Raw genomic sequence first — 15,498 nt, forward strand, 5'->3', positions numbered from 1 at the left:
CTCCTTAAGACAAGGGATGCTAGTAGCCAGAGCAAATTGTACTTCTCTCCTTTATACTGACTTATATTTAACATGGCCTGGCCTATGCTATCCTTGAATACTTGGCAGTTGTTGAATGACAAGATGTCCTGCAGAAAAGAAGCCAAGGATATCAGAATTACTAACACTTTATAGGGGATGAGCGCTCATTCTCAGTATCCGCCGAGCGCTTATTCTATATTCCTTATCAATGCTCATTCCCTATCGTCATATAATCTGTATTATAGTTCTTCCTTCCCCGAGTGAGTCCTGCATGACGCCAAGCTGCATGTGGGTTATACATAATGGCTGTTCCTGCTTCTGCAGCAAACTTGCAGATCTACTCCCTTCCTCCTCCTCCACTTCTCCCACCCTCACCAAGCAAAGAACCAACTCCAACACTGATCCATCACATTACTTATATCAATCAACATGCCGCTTCGCGAGACGGACCCAGATTTCGAGAGTGAGCTTTTTGAAAAGGTCAAGGCAGCAGTCGAGGCAAAATTCGAGGTTTCCAGATATGATCTCTCGCTGCCGGTCCTGCTCGTCGACGACTCTGCAGAGAAGCCACTGCCGTGCCAAGAACCTGCCGAGGAGACCATCGCCATCAGCGCCCACATGTCGGTGCGCATCCGTGCCTTTTATAAGCAGATTGCCGCCGCCTATAACGGGATCGAGGATCCGCCAGCCAGCATCCGCATCAAGCTCGAAATCCAGCCACAGAAATTTGACCCAGAGGAGCCAGCATGCCACCATCGCAGGTATCACTCGCGCCGCCTGCAGCTGCACGACCCCGAGACACTGCCAGATCTGCCCTTTGTGAGGAGCCTGACCATCAGGTCAAGGGCGTACGGCTCCGACGCCGAAAACGCGACAGACATACGCCCTCTGTCTCCCCTCGTGCCGCTGCAGTGCCTCGTCCACCTGCCGGCCGTCGAAGAGTGGAATGCCCCCTGGTTGTGGGAGCGGCCCATGCCCGCCTCCATGCCGAGTAGGGTGATGCGCGAGCACTACACCTGGCCGTGGGAGGGCCCCCTGCGAGACGCCCGCCACGAGTTCGGCGCCGCCATCATGAACCAGGAGAAGCACCTCTGCGGGAAAAGAATCCCCGCAAGTTTGACCAGGGCCGCACTGCACTTCTGGCCATTCTTCTCGCTCCCCAAGCATGACCAGTCCGTGGCCCGGCCGAACTTGATTCATCCGGCGGATAATGACCCGGTGTCTGTAGGCCTGTGCAAGCTTGGTACGCAGCTAAGCCTGTTCGACGTACGTGCTGTGGTCACTTCAGACCTGTTCCCCAGTCCCGAGGCACCAACCGACCAGCAGTGGTCACAGATGCGGCGATTCCGGCTCGAGTTCCATTCCCTCCGTCCAGACGGGCGGTGGTACTTTGTCGGCCCCGGTGGCGAGGATCCGCACGACTCTGAACAAGGAGGGTATAAGATCTCAGACACAGAACACTACCCCCGCGAAACCGACACGGACGAGGACATGGACCTCGACGGCGACTACAACCCGGACGACGAGTACGATTACCATCTAGACATGTTCCGCACCGAGCCATGCAGGGAGCGGATCGAGCCCCTGCTTGCGGCGTTTGCGAAGTCTCTGACTCGCGACAATATGCCGACCCTCGAGGACGCCGAGATTTTCACGCACCTGTGGTGGCACCCTTCAGACGACAGAGAAGTGGAGGAATATGGTCTGCCGATGAAAAAAGGCCACAGATGGGGTGTCAAGCTCATTGCTGGGCGTGGTGGTGAGAAGAAGAACAACGACGGCGATGCTGCTGCTGCGACACAAACACCACCGGTGGTGCAGTGGCAGGTTGGCGACTGGAGACCCAGCGAGGAGATCATGAGTCTGTTCGAAAGCCTAGGACGGCAGGAGTGGCTCGATCTCGAGTGGTACAGGTATAGATATACTGCGGGGCACGACTTGCTGGGAAATAGCGAGTCTTCACCTATATAGTCGGGCGTGCACCCAGAATCCTTTGTTGGGGATTCGAGATCAAGTGGTCTAATACCTTTTTAGAAATGCCTAGTTGGATATGCGATCGTAGCAGCCGAGAGGGCGGGAACGTATGCTTATCATCACTGAGGAAGCATCCCGAAGAATTCTGTATATGGTCATCTCAGCAGATGCTCAAGATGAACAGTATCTCGGGTGGGAGGTGACATAATTCCAGTCAAGTTTGCGCCACAAGTTTGTACCGAGACGAATTTGTCCTGGGATTTACGCCTGGCCAAGCCAGAAGTTTGTCACGCGATCCCTCGAGACGGCGGGGTTCTAGCCGTAAAGCTGATCAAGTGTGATGCTGTTGTCGCTGGCCATGGATGCGCAGCCGTGGCCGCTCTCCACGACATCCCAAATGTTACAGTTAGCCAAATGGCCGATATGCGTCGGGGCGGGTCTGCTAGCCTTATTATACCCGTTTACGTAGAAACGTAAAGAATAGGCCTTATGCTTGTCTTGTGGTATCCGTTCATAGGGAAACGCAAAAACCCCGCCTACAAATTACAATTTTGTTTCCGTTTACAACATTTATCATTTCAGTTTACAGCTACTTTTCCTAATGCTAACACGAATAAGACTTATGCATTAAGCATTCAAGATTGCACTCCCACATGAACAGCAACCAACGATGTTGAATCCATCCCCGCTTCAGATTAATTAAGAAAATACACCAATGGTACAGCTTGTGTATGCCATGAATGGTAGAGTTCCTATTTTGTAATTGTCATCGACATAAACGACCAGCATGAAGGACGACATTGCCCTCACTCTTTAGTTAGCTAACCCCCTCCGATGATAGTCTACATCTAGTAACTCATGGAATGAATGCGTCTTCATGAGAACACTGATTAAGTGTATATGTGAGTCACAAAGGTTCAACATTCTGTTTCATGGTTCATGGTGCTACCCTTTCGCTGTCAGCTCCTCACTGCCATTCCTCTCATAGAGGCTGGTGGTTCTTTGAAATTTCTGGACAATATTCTTCATCTGTGTCGCAGAATAGCTCGCTATCGACTAGGGAAAATGGAACCTGGTCATGTCTTTCATGGCGTTTGACCCTTAGATTAAGGTCTCTTTTGATTACCTCCACAACAGGCGTAGCAGTCATAATGGAAACAATGGCGAAGAATGCGAACTAAGGTATGTGGTGTCTAATTGGACTGGCAGTTAAGCTGGAATGGAACAGGGAGTTAAAATGAGTTTAAGGCAGATTTAGTGTATTAAGACCAAGCTACTGGCATAGACCATCTCCTTAAACCAACGTCCCTTGAGGTATTTGGTGTAATGTTTCTTGCAATATTCATCGCAACTGTGTTGTATCATTATTTCACAAGAGGACCACACATATTGTATCCACTTCCCTTGCAACAGTTTTTGAATCCGGTAGGGTCAGGATTATCCGTGAGCTCGCAAAACTGTAAAAGATCAGAATATGAAATCGAGCTGTCTTTCTATTCAGAGTCATATTACGAACCGCAATGCTACTAGCAGTTGCTGGATGAAACGTGTTCCTGCCGCAGCAAGACTGAGTAAGAGCGTAGCTACGGAACCCAGTGCTGCAACAGTCATAGGAGGAAGCGGCGGAAGCCCTGCATGAGGATTAGCATAATAACATTTGTTCGTTTTTGAAGAGAGCGCTACGTTGAAATGACACAAAGTCCCGCGAACAAGACAGTTAACTGCATTTTGGTACTGTTAAAGTAGACTCTGTATGTTAGAAAGAAATAAAGCGCATGTGGCCGTGTTAAGCTATTAAAGAGGAAGAAGAAGCAAGCTCCTAGCACTAGGACAGGAACATACACATAGTTATATAATAAAGCACATGACTGAAAAAGAGAACGAATGAATACCGATCTTAAAATCTCTGCAATCTAAGACCAACTGTCGGTCGGAAGCACCAGGACGCTTAATATAATATACTTTAGGTCATAAATGATTAATTCGTATTGGATGCATAATGACTAATTTCGGGCTCCGCGGAATATGTGGCGGGTCAAAATCTGTACGATGTACGAACTCCCCCTCAACGAAGGGAATTGCGTTAAGTAGAGTTTGAGAGGCTTAGTAAGACACTTGATATAATCATCCTTCATACATCTCTTCAACCGGTGACACCTGCTTTGCTAATGCAAAACAATAACCAGCTGTCCCTATATTTTCTACTTTTCTTTTTGACCTCTGTCTATTTTTAGAAGGTGTTAAAGGCTTGGCCCATATAGTTCTTCAGTACTCTGCGCAAGTTTACACCTAGAGTGTTATAAAAACCGTAACGGGTATATTTGGGGGCTCCTTGCTGTCGCTGTGCCAGACTGAAGACAATTTCAAGTCGGTATGACTTCTGCCTCGCAACTACATTCATGCTTTTAGCTCCATGCGTAATTGAAATTCTCGGTCGACCACGGTTTATTCTATTACCGACGATCTTGTTACACTCTTTGAGCGCGCTGCAGCGCATAACCCTTCTGCTGTAGCGATTGAGTGTGGACAGCAGCAGGTATCATACGCCGAGCTGGGGAAACTCTCCGGCATGGTCGCTTATGAGCTTGCGAGTCAAATTGGCCCTGAAGAGGTTGTCGCCGCGCACGCAGACGGTTCTATCAACTGGATCATCTCCATCTACAGCATACTCCACGCCGGAGAAACCAATTGTCTCCTGGTCAAGGCACATCCATAGCATTACCGAGACGCACTCTTTGAGTCCTCAACAGCGCGAGTTTGCCTGGCCCTCTATTCCTGCGGAGGAAAGGCGAAGAGGCAGGTTTAAGTCACTTGGGAACCGCTTACTGCGCCATTCTGACCCCTTTACTGGCTTCGGCACTGGACCTGGATGATTTTCACAGGTCAAAAACGGTCTATATAGTTGGCGAGATAGTCACTCAGACTGTATGTGATATTTAGGCTGCGAATAAGACCGCTTTCAATATATACGGTCCAATAGCGGCAGCATGCGGTGCCACTAAGCGACTGCGACTAGGACACCCCGTCGCAATAGGAGGGCCAAACCCGTCAACCAGGATCTACATACTAGACAGTAATCAACGGCTGGCACCGCCTGGGAGAGTTGGTGAGATTTATTTGGCGGTGGTTCAGGTCGCCTGCAGATATTTTGAGCAACCTCAGATAACAGAAGAACGTTTCCTCTCCAACCCCTTTTCCACGGAGGGAGAATTTATTTACAGGACTGGAGATCGAGGCTACTGGTGCGAAGATCATCTTCCTGGGTCGAGCCGATCAGCAGATCAAGTTTTGCGGATTCCGGATCAATCTCGAAGACCTTGGAGGCATGTGTCCTCCAGGCATGTGTCCTCCAGGCATGCAGCAAACAGTATGGGGCACGCGCCGTGGTTATGACGAGCTGGCTCGACGATCTCGTGTGCATTATTCAGACAGACTCCACAGATCTCGCTGGAATGCAAAATGTTATTCGTCAAGCTCTTCCCGTCTTAGTTGCTGATAACCCTTCCATGACGCCAAACATGAAGGTGGACTACCGCAGCATCGCCAATGCTGCTAATGGGGTCGGTGCTGTCGAGCTACTCCATCGTGTTGGTAGACCTCTAGCTCTGGAGATAGAAATGGAAATCGCCGTTGCAGCCATCTGAAGTTAGGTACTGGATGCCGCTGCCACCGCCCCTACCGGCCTAGAATCCAACTTTTTGCATCTCGGTGGGCACTCCTTAATGTAGATCGAGCTTGCAGCCAGGTTGAGAGCAGTCTTTAGAGTATATATAACGATTCGAAGGATATTAAACTTGCCGACATTAAGGGAATTGGCGACCGCAATCGACACCATGATTAAGGCCCCTATCTCATCGCCCTTATTGTATCCATTTTCCTTGCCCAGCAGTGAACATAGCGTTCAGCTAGAGAGCTTTGAGGCCAGTTTGATGGAAAAGGAGTGGTGGGAGAAGTATGAACTGCAATGTAGCACGTCTACTTTCACTTGAGCTGGGTGGCCCAGTATGACGCTAACATCATCAGGGGGTCCATGATGGTGGAGGGATGGAATACAGTGCTCGACTGCCACGACGTTTTCCGTTTTCGGTATGTGCAGGGTCTTCAGCATGGCATTTAACGAATTCTGGATCAGACTTCCCTTCGTGTTAAGAGGCGGCGCCGTCTTAACGTCCGCAAGGAGGTAAATCAGATGTTCAACCTTTAGAGGCACTTGACAGGTACTTTGTGCCGCCTGCTAGGCACTTGTGCTGTATGGCATGCACTTTGAGCCCTTCTTGACAGATTCATTGCGGACTGTATGTTAGGGCTTTAAAGGCTACTCACGCGGCAAGGTTGATTGCAATACACGCACGCCTTACATCACCTAAAAATTTAATAATCTTTTCCAACCCTAACTACAACACATCGCGACTGCACACGAGGTATCGGCAGTCAGCTGCATCGAGACCAATACAGCGTACGCAAGAGTCTCTTGGTGCGGGAGGATTGCAAAACTACCTTAGGCTAGAGGAGCAGTAAATTTTCAAATGAAAGAAAATGATAAAATTTATAGTTTCGTGGCTTGAGGGGTCAGGCAATGGACCCAGAGAAACCCGATCCCTGACGTACCCGAGCTAAGAAATCTAAGCAATCGAGTCGCGATTTTCGAACTACTGGGTTAAAAAGCCTTCTGAAGGGCTTATCGTCGGGCCCGAGACGCCGGGAGGGCTGATGCCCGAAGTACCCGAGTGCCATCGAAACATGAACCATCGGATTGTCTCCAGCTCCGCCCGTCTCCAAGGGGCGGTGCCGCTGCAGTCACATTTATTGGCTCATTACTCCTTACTAATTGTCGGCATTCTTAAAATTTTAACTTCAAGCTTAGCAATCAATCTCCAGTTAACTCTTTGTGGCCATCAATCATCCGGCTTGAAGCCAGTTCCTGGCCTGGCTTGTGGTACGTATCAGCTAAGTCATGTCTACCCCTACCGCTTGTGAATATGGGGCAACGGAATTGGATGATAGGGGTGCCAGTAGTAAAGTGCGTCGGCCCCTATTTAGTCGATTTATAAAAGGCGCCGCCCTGATAATTGTTGAACACGGTGAGGTCACATTCCTTTAATTGTTTTTTTGAACATATCACAGAAATATCGAAACCATGGTCGTCAAACTCACATATGCCATCCGCCAACAGCCTAATGTCTCAGTTGCCGATTTTCAAAAACGGTGGCGGGACCATCACGGTCCACTTGTCTCGTCTTTCCAGACACCACTTCGTCTCGTCAAATACACTCAAGCACACCGTGTTCCCGGCGACTTAGACGATTCCATGCGCGCCAGTCGCCCCCACCTCTCGGTTCAGGGTGAGCCGCCTTTTAATGTCGTTGACGAATACGTCTTTGACTGCTCGGTTGATGATTTTGCCTCCTTCTATCATTCCGAGGAAGGAAAGATCATCTGGCGGACATTGTATGAAGATGAACACCAATATGTTGACTTTCAAAACTCGGAGCTCTTCTTCGTTACCGAATACAATCAAGTTGCGCCTAGCCCGGGAGTTGATGTCATTGCCTCAGAATATAACACCACCTGGCTTGCTTTTGCTTTCCCTAAAATATCTAGGGACACAGGGATGAAGCACTGGGTTAATAACCACGCCCCTTTGATTCGCAAATGGGCGTTGGTTATGGGGGTTGAGAAATACATACAAAACCACCCTTATGATGATGAGGCTGGCGTGATAAAAGATATGCGGAAGGACAGAGGGATGAAGGAGGCTGGCAATTACAGCCTGTATACTAGTCTGTGGGTCAATGGAAGAACCGCTAAGGATCAGGCGACTATGCAGGCTATGGTGGAAGTCCAAGCAGATGAGCATAGTGGGTTCATTGAACCTGGGTCAGCACATACTCTCATGGCCAAGGAAGCAATCTTTGTCGACAAATACCGACAATGATAAGGATGAACCTGTAGATAGGCAATTCTTTCATCGTGTAAACGCAACTCCATTGCTTAAAGTCTTTGTTTTCGGCTCAGTATTCACAGTCAATAGTCCCGTCTTGGTGCGGTGATCATTTTCAGAAGTTAAACGTAGCGTAATTATGAAATTCCACGGCGCTCCATCTCATTCCGCCGGCTATTCTTATTGTCTCCACGATAATCTGTCGCAATGACTAGTGGCATTCTCTATTTCTCTACTTCGTCTCTTTCATGAATCCACCCCTCCCAGCCTGAAGCGGTCAGGCAGTTATTTTTTGTAGTCACCTTCATCTGTTTCACACTGATAGCTCCTTATCAGCAAGCTCAGACCCCGGACCCCTCGAGCAGCATGCCAGTAACGGCCAACCCCATCCCAATACTGAAGGCGTATTTCTGCGGAAACCCTGGGCCCCCAAACTCCGGGTCCAGTCCATCCGTACCCGGGAAGAACACCGACGCGAAGCCGGTGATCCAATAGATGGAACCGAGCGCGCCTGCGATGCGGAACGAGTCCCTGGTCATCATGAGTGACGTGTTCGGCCTCCACGTGAAGAAAAGCGTCATAAGACCCAGACTCAGTGACAGCATCATTGTGTGCGCGTTGTGAAATCTGATCCGCACACGCGACACAGGCGGCCTGCTGTCAGCCCAGCTTCAACCCTGCGTTTGAACGTACATCCCCGGCCAATGGGCGCGGGAAGGGCGAGTAAGAGGGTCGGCAACTACTCACTTGGCGTGCGGAGACCACCGCGGGTTATAGATGTGCGTCTCATTCCAATCAGAGATGAAAGCGCCGAAAACCAGCAGGATGCCGTCGAGCGTGAGAAAGATCCGGCCGATCATGGTGACTCTAGTTTTAAGATAAGTCTCGAAGGCTCTACTTTTCTTTGGTCGGCACTTTTCTTGGGGGTGGTGGCGATGATGTTTGAAGACCAAGACCAGAGGGGCTGTACAGGAGTGTAGTGATATTCGGTAGCGGCAATGCTCGTGCTGGTTCAAGGGAGGAGGGGATTTAGTAGCCAATACGATGATCTCAATTTGCATGTTAGGAAAAGTCTTCTTCCAGTGCATCATATGTATACCGCGCGGGATACGTACAGTGCTTTGCTTCTCAACGTCGGGTCTGGGGACTAGTGAACGGCCGATCCCCGAAGTACCCGAGTCGAGTGCCAGGCATCAGCAGCGGCGTAATAGTTGAACCAAACTAGGATGATTGTTGATCAGCCCACATGAACGCGTTGGATATAACAACATCATCTAAGCATAAATCGGTGGATCGTTTTTAGTTCCGTGTGTCCCGCATTATGCATGTGGTGGTGGTGTTCCTTTGGCACGACGCCGTTTTGACGGAGAGTCTTGATACATTCAGTTAGCCCAAGCGCAGGTGGCTGTATCTGACCCATCAGGGGTGGAACCCCGCGGTTACCTTTCCACTAACGGCGGGATTGGAGGGCGAGTTGTGGAGTTGTTGAGTCTGACTCCCCTCCCTTCTCCTCTCTTCTTGTCTGCTGTACGAGGACATCAGGTTACTTTTCGTTTGGCTTTAAGAGCTTATCCCTGTTTCTATTACCCACTGGGCCGATGCGTAATAGGAAATGGAGGAGCCCGCGACTTGAGAGGTCATCCCTCTAACGAGCACAACACACCTCTTGGCACAACAGGGTGGTCTGTGCGTGCCGAATTTTTGGTATCATTCGCTGAATTCCCGGTTGCTAGTTGCAGTCGTCAAAGGGATGAATTGCCGAAGCTATGCTATGGGCTCCGAATCCGCGGATACCGAAATTGTGGGTCTACAACGGCCGGGTCCGATCTCCCTTGGGTTTACACTAGGATGGCGGCCTTCGTGTGCCAATCACATGGGCGACACCTCAACGCTAGTGATCGTTTGTGGGGTAAGTGATCTCAGTCTGCAGCCGAAATATACGAATTGCGAGCAACCCGAAGGGACATCACCAGAAAGGAGAGTTGCCTTTGAACTCCAGCTACGTAGTAGGTGTTGAATTTGAGCGACCATGAGCCGCCAAGATCTGAGCCGAGATTTGGCGACCTAAAACGAAAATTTCACAACTGATTGTAACCTATGAGTACCTTAACAATTAAACACGTTTACAAGCATAAAATGTTAGTAAGGTCGGGAACAAGATTCATGGTATTATCGCAAGCTATGCTCGTGACCCTGGCAATCACAGCCGACGAGAGACCCTTAATCGCCCTCGATGCAAGCCTCTCGTTACTTTTGGGTGTGAGCTTAGGCACATCTGTGGCGGCAATAGCACCACCATTGCTGGACACGTGGAATTGAAGATAAACGTCCGATCCCTCCGATCCATGCATGTTTTGATGGTCCCATGCTCTCAATGGCACTCGTAAACTAGTACGGATAATGCCGGCATATCCAACACATCCCTCAGCTGCTTATCAATCATGCTAATTCTTTATCCACTCTACCTTGGCGTACATGGGGTACCTCGGGAATCAACTTTCTCTCGGTCCCGAGGCCTGGCAATGAGCCCTTCAGTCTCCAACCACTGAAAAGTTTGAGATCGGTTTTCGAGAGCGTCCCTTAGACAATGCGGCGAGGCCTCCTAGTGTAGCATATGAACTTGGCAACTGGGAGCTGGAGTTGCGTCCATGGAAATCCAGCTGACCGCTCCGTTTCATATTTATATCGCGCCCTTGCCGCTCCGGAACGAGGTGATTATAGTTGCATGCTTGACTATACATTCCTCAGTACTTTAACCCATCATTAACAACAAAATGACAATTTCGACTGATCTCTCCGCACCCCTTGTTGTTGTCGTTGGCGCAACTGGGATACAGGGCGGCAGTGTTATCGAAAACTTGGCTGCCTCGACGAAGCCTTATCGCATGCGGGGAATATCCAGAGATGCCGCAAAGCCAAAAGCCAAAGCATTGGTCGACAGAGGCGTCGAGGTTGTATCGTGCACATTGGCCGTGGGAAACGCAGACGAGGTAGAAAATGCCTTCCGTGGCGCAACCTACGTTTTTGTAAGCTACTTTCCCGGAATTCCTGTCTTTTTTCCCGGTACTGACTACTCTACTTGAGATTGTCACGAACTTCTGGGAGCACATGGACCAGAATCGTGAGGAAGCTGAAGGGAAACTTATGGTCGACTGTGCCAAGAAAATTGGCGTCAAACTGCTTCTCATATCCTCTGAGCCAAGCGCTACCAAAACGTCAGGAGGGGAGCTTACCAAAGTGTACCACTTCGACTCCAAGGCGGCAATCTCGGACCATGCCCGTAAGGTTGGTGTTCCGTTCGTTGATGTCTATGCTGGTGGCTATATGAATAACTTTACAACTTTCGTGAGGCTGCAACCCGTTGGAGATGGGTCATACGTCGTGAACGGCACCTGGGCTGACACCGTAAAAATGGCGATAATCGACACTGTTCACGATTTCGGGCTCTTTGTTCGACTAGCAATCGAGTCAGACGAGTTCAATAAAGGGGACGGAAAAGTTGTCTCGGCGTATGCGGAATGGATGGACATGACAGAACAGGCTCAAATTCTCAGCCAAGTCACCGGCAAGAAGATCTCTTACAACAGAATAACCGAGGAGGAAAGTAGGGCGGCTATGACCAAGGTAGGGATGCCTCCTCATGTGGTCGACGACATGAGTGAATTGTTTAAGTACCATGAGTTGTTCTGGGAAGCTACGTTCGTCCACAGCAACCGGGCAAATCTGGCACGTCAGCCACGAACATTCAAGGAGTACTGCCAGAACGAAGACTGGAGCCAAGTTCTCGTCTAGCCTGATAATTCATGTCACAGCCCATCATGCCAAGTGCCTTGGTGTGCCCAGAAAAACTCGCTATAACTGCTCTCGACGGCTATTGTACGTCATCCGGGAGTTCAAACATGGCAACAGTTGTTGGTCATGTCAGGGGTCCAATAGAGGCTACAGGGACCCCGTAGGTTATTGGAAGAGTGTCAAATTTATTAGTGGCATGTCAGGGATAGTTTTTGGTAGAAATACAAAAGTGGCATCCTATTCCTTTGCAGGCCGGTGCACCTGTATCAGCGGCAGACATCTTCAACCACCAAGGCATAATTCACCTTCGTAGAAACATACTAGTCAGATATAATAACGGAGCGAAAGAAATAAAATTTATAATGAAGGCGTATATATTCCCCCAAACATCTCAAAGTTAATTTTTATTTGAACGTAGCCGGAGATGATAAAAGTACCAACAAAGAGAAAAGTAAACGAACTAGGATCATTTTTCGTCTTTTTCGGAATACATACCATTGAGATATTCATTAGAAATCTTACCTCTCGGCTTCTGCATTGTAGCAATCGAGATGTGCCTTAGAACCGTGTGCTGGGTGTGGTAAATGCAAATGTCAATCGTCAAGTGAACTTATACCCTAGTCAGATGATGTTGGAACAAATATTGAACGGGGCCAGCACCGTCGTCAATCGCTTAAACATATGATTGAACGCCGCCGTTGACTCTCCGTATGGGAACCCCTTGGCTTGGCTGGCGAATGTGCCGATACTGCAAGTGGCAATCACCTAGCTCCTCTACTTGAAGCTACGCTTGTTACCTCCATCCAGCAGCTCATGAAATGCGGCTACAGTAATGAACACTGTAGTGTTGTTTATAGCAAAGGTCTTGATAAACGCCTCCTAGTTGAGGTTGAACATGGAGTTGTGGTACTAAGCGATGGTTGGGTTTGGGGGCAACCCAACCAAACTCAGACCAGGAACCCCGGAGTTGGCGATAACAACGTTAACAAACCTACAGGCATCTTTAACTTCTTCAACGGCAGGGTTGAGGTCTTCCTTTTTAGTTACGACGGCTTGGGTGGCAAGTATGTTGCTGTGCAACTACATGTTTGTGATCAATCAGCTATTAAAGTCTGGCGATGGAGGCTGATCTTTTGGAAAATACTGCGGTCGCAACAGCCTTCTCCATGACTTCCTTGCGACGACCAATGATGAAGACGATGGCGCCGTTAGCTTCAGGACCTTGGGCAATCATGAAACCGACACCTATGACAACGGTTAGAAACAAAATAATTGACTTTTCTCTTGAACATTTCTTTTTTTCTTCTTAGGATAACTTTCCTGTACCCCCGCCAGCGATGACAAAAAGTTGAATGAGCACCGGTTATAATCTATGATTAAACACTTTGTTACTGAAACCGGTTTCTTCTTAACTTCACCGGTTTCTTTTTGTAGTGAATTAGCCAAACCTCTAGTTTCTTCATGTGAAATTTCGCCATACCAACTGATTGACTATAACAAAATGAAGGATAGATGCGGAAATAACACTATGGAAACGACAACCAGCCAACGCGATCAAACCACATTTCACAGGGGAGGCTACACATCCCACATGATTTTATAGCTGAGCAACAAAAGTTCCGCTGCGTAAACCGTCAATTCTAGTTTAATTTGACTCGTTCACTTCATGTTGGTACGAGCCATGTGAGGAAATTCATAGGATGCTGGTTAAGACAAAATTACACTCAATGTACAGCAGTAACTCAAAATTCGATGCATCGTGGGGGAATTCCACTCGCAAAACTTGCTCTTTCAAGCAGCCATACTTGGGCAAAGATATCGTGATTCATAGGCTCTCAATCGAGGTTGATGACATTTCAGGTCAGGCAGAGCCTTGCAACTATTGTAACGTGGACAAGAGTATTATTGCACTCGGCACTGAAAGATCCAACCAACACGTACTCACAGAGCTTCATATCAGCCTCCTTGAAGCTGCTCTCGTCAACAGGCGATTTGACCAGCCACTCGAGGTTTATGGCTCCAATTCCTAAGCTGGGGATGATGCTGTTTGATTTACCCCATTCCCCCATCGCGGAGCAGGGATGGGGGGGCCGGGGAACACTATCAAAACTGTGTCGAGGCTCATGATAATTGCATCTTCATTCTAAAACACCCGTCTTCTCGACGTTCAAATTATTCGTTTCCGGTTCACGTGAGTTTCTTGCAGGGATCAAACACTTCACTCACTAATGAAATACCCCTTTCATGATCATGAGTTCTCCAATAGTTGAAATAGCGCGCAAAAGTTGTGTTAAATCTCCCTTTCTGTCAATCAATTTACTTAAAATAATTGCCAAAAAGCCGCTGAGTCGAACCACAAAAATGATCATTCCTTTTTATTTCTAAGCTGATCGAGGGCAATTAAGGAATTGCATCAGCACCGAGCCCAAATCCCCCCCATCCACTGAACTCGGAGACGAATTTGGCCGCAGCACGTTGATACAGTCCGTCCGATGAACCCCACGTTTCCTCAATAATCTTCAAACCTCGCACCACCTTCGGAAAATGAACGTCCACAAACCACTTGTTACCCAGAGCACTCTTGTAGATCTCGTCCCAGCTTGGGGTGGATTTAACGCCACGTGACTTTTGCTCCCTCCACTCAGGCTGTGGTCGAAGTTGAGCAAGATATACAAGGATCGCGTACAGCCCATACTGTCTCATAAGAGATATCTGCCGCTCAAATGAGTAGTGAGGAAGGATGATACGTAGAGCATGTGCGACTGTCAGGAGGTGGGCCAGGTAAAAGTCGAATTCGCCTTCATCAGTCGATGTCACCATCAGCAACACAGCGGCTGTGTGCGCACAATCTCCGAGCTGCTTGCCTGGGTCATTGACTACCCATGCATTCCAATGTTCAAGGACCTCGGGTGTGTGGTGTGCCAAGACGCTGTAGATGTTGGCGAACCCTGGTTGGTCTGCAATTCCATCGAAACGGCCATCAGAACGGATGTTGCCCAGGACTTGTTCGAGCTTCGTAGTCTTGTACGTTGAGTTGTCTTTAGGGGCCGTGTCCAGGAATTCGTGAGTGGGGTCGTATTCAGTGCAGCCGAGACTCAAAGCCTCAGTAGCGACCTCCTTATGGTTGAACTCGAAGGCGTAGGCGAGATGAATAAACGGGTGGCCAACTGAGATTAGTCATGATATTTAGCGCAACTCGTTTGGCAACGATTGGGTTGGATTTCCAACTTACGCCCTCCCGAAAAGCCATTGATGACTGGCTGTTGTCCACTGAACATATAGTTTTCCACAACGATCATCCAGTCTCCTCCATTTTTCTCGACTTCGTCATCAAAAAAGTCTGCATAGGCGGTAGTGTATTGTTTCCTTCCGAGGTAATCCCTCCAATTGTCTGTCGTAATCCTCTCGTGGTGGAACTTGTCGTCATCAGCCGCATCCAACTCGCACGATTCGGTTGCGTATATCTTTTCCAACTGAGCCTCAGTCGCACCGAGTAAGTATGAAGAGCCAAGGGCCTATGAGTAACTCTATTAGATTGATGCAACCAGGAAAAAGCCGAGGTATCAGGGGTAATGGAGTCGCGTACATGCGGCAAGTGGTTATGGAAAAGAAGCCGCGGATCACGGAGAACGGCGTGGGCAGTGTGGTTACGGTGGAGCAGCTCTCTCAACGTCCGTGACGCCGGATCACCCCGCTCGCGCAAATAATGTGCCGGTACTGGATTAAGGTTTAGTGCCATTGCTAGACTGCGGTGTCATTAACCAGTTTGA

General features: G+C 48.8%; 4 protein-coding genes across 4 annotated transcripts; 2 read left to right on the plus strand and 2 right to left on the minus strand.

Moving 5' to 3' along the window:
• Positions 1 to 450: 450 nt before the first annotated feature.
• EsH8_X_000056 (uncharacterized protein) lies at positions 451 to 1,992 on the plus strand (the record flags this gene model as incomplete). The annotated part of the gene is made up of 1 exon (XM_083274144.1): positions 451 to 1,992. One exon carries the CDS (start codon positions 451 to 453, stop codon positions 1,990 to 1,992), a length of 1,542 nt encoding a protein of 513 aa, XP_083119536.1.
• Positions 1,993 to 8,277: 6,285 nt separating this feature from the next.
• EsH8_X_000057 (uncharacterized protein) lies at positions 8,278 to 8,544 on the minus strand (the record flags this gene model as incomplete). Its single annotated transcript, XM_083274145.1, has 1 exon — positions 8,278 to 8,544. One exon carries the CDS (start codon positions 8,542 to 8,544, stop codon positions 8,278 to 8,280), a length of 267 nt encoding a protein of 88 aa, XP_083119537.1.
• A 2,166-nt stretch (positions 8,545 to 10,710) lies between these two features.
• Positions 10,711 to 11,728, plus strand: EsH8_X_000058 (NAD(P)-binding protein; the record flags this gene model as incomplete). The annotated part of the gene is made up of 2 exons (XM_083274146.1): positions 10,711 to 10,962; positions 11,054 to 11,728. The coding sequence occupies 2 exons, from the start codon at positions 10,711 to 10,713 to the stop codon at positions 11,726 to 11,728; spliced, it is 927 nt and encodes a 308-aa protein (XP_083119538.1).
• Positions 11,729 to 12,833: 1,105 nt separating this feature from the next.
• On the minus strand, positions 12,834 to 15,467 carry EsH8_X_000059 (questin oxidase family protein; the record flags this gene model as incomplete). Its single annotated transcript, XM_083274147.1, has 5 exons — positions 12,834 to 12,973; positions 13,674 to 13,754; positions 14,254 to 14,895; positions 14,961 to 15,243; positions 15,315 to 15,467. 5 exons carry the CDS (start codon positions 15,465 to 15,467, stop codon positions 12,834 to 12,836), a joined length of 1,299 nt encoding a protein of 432 aa, XP_083119539.1.
• Positions 15,468 to 15,498: the final 31 nt, after the last annotated feature.

Source organism: Colletotrichum jinshuiense, chromosome 10 (genome assembly GCF_051148585.1).
Source record: "Colletotrichum jinshuiense chromosome 10, complete sequence".
Taxonomy (NCBI): Eukaryota; Fungi; Ascomycota; class Sordariomycetes; order Glomerellales; family Glomerellaceae; genus Colletotrichum; species Colletotrichum jinshuiense.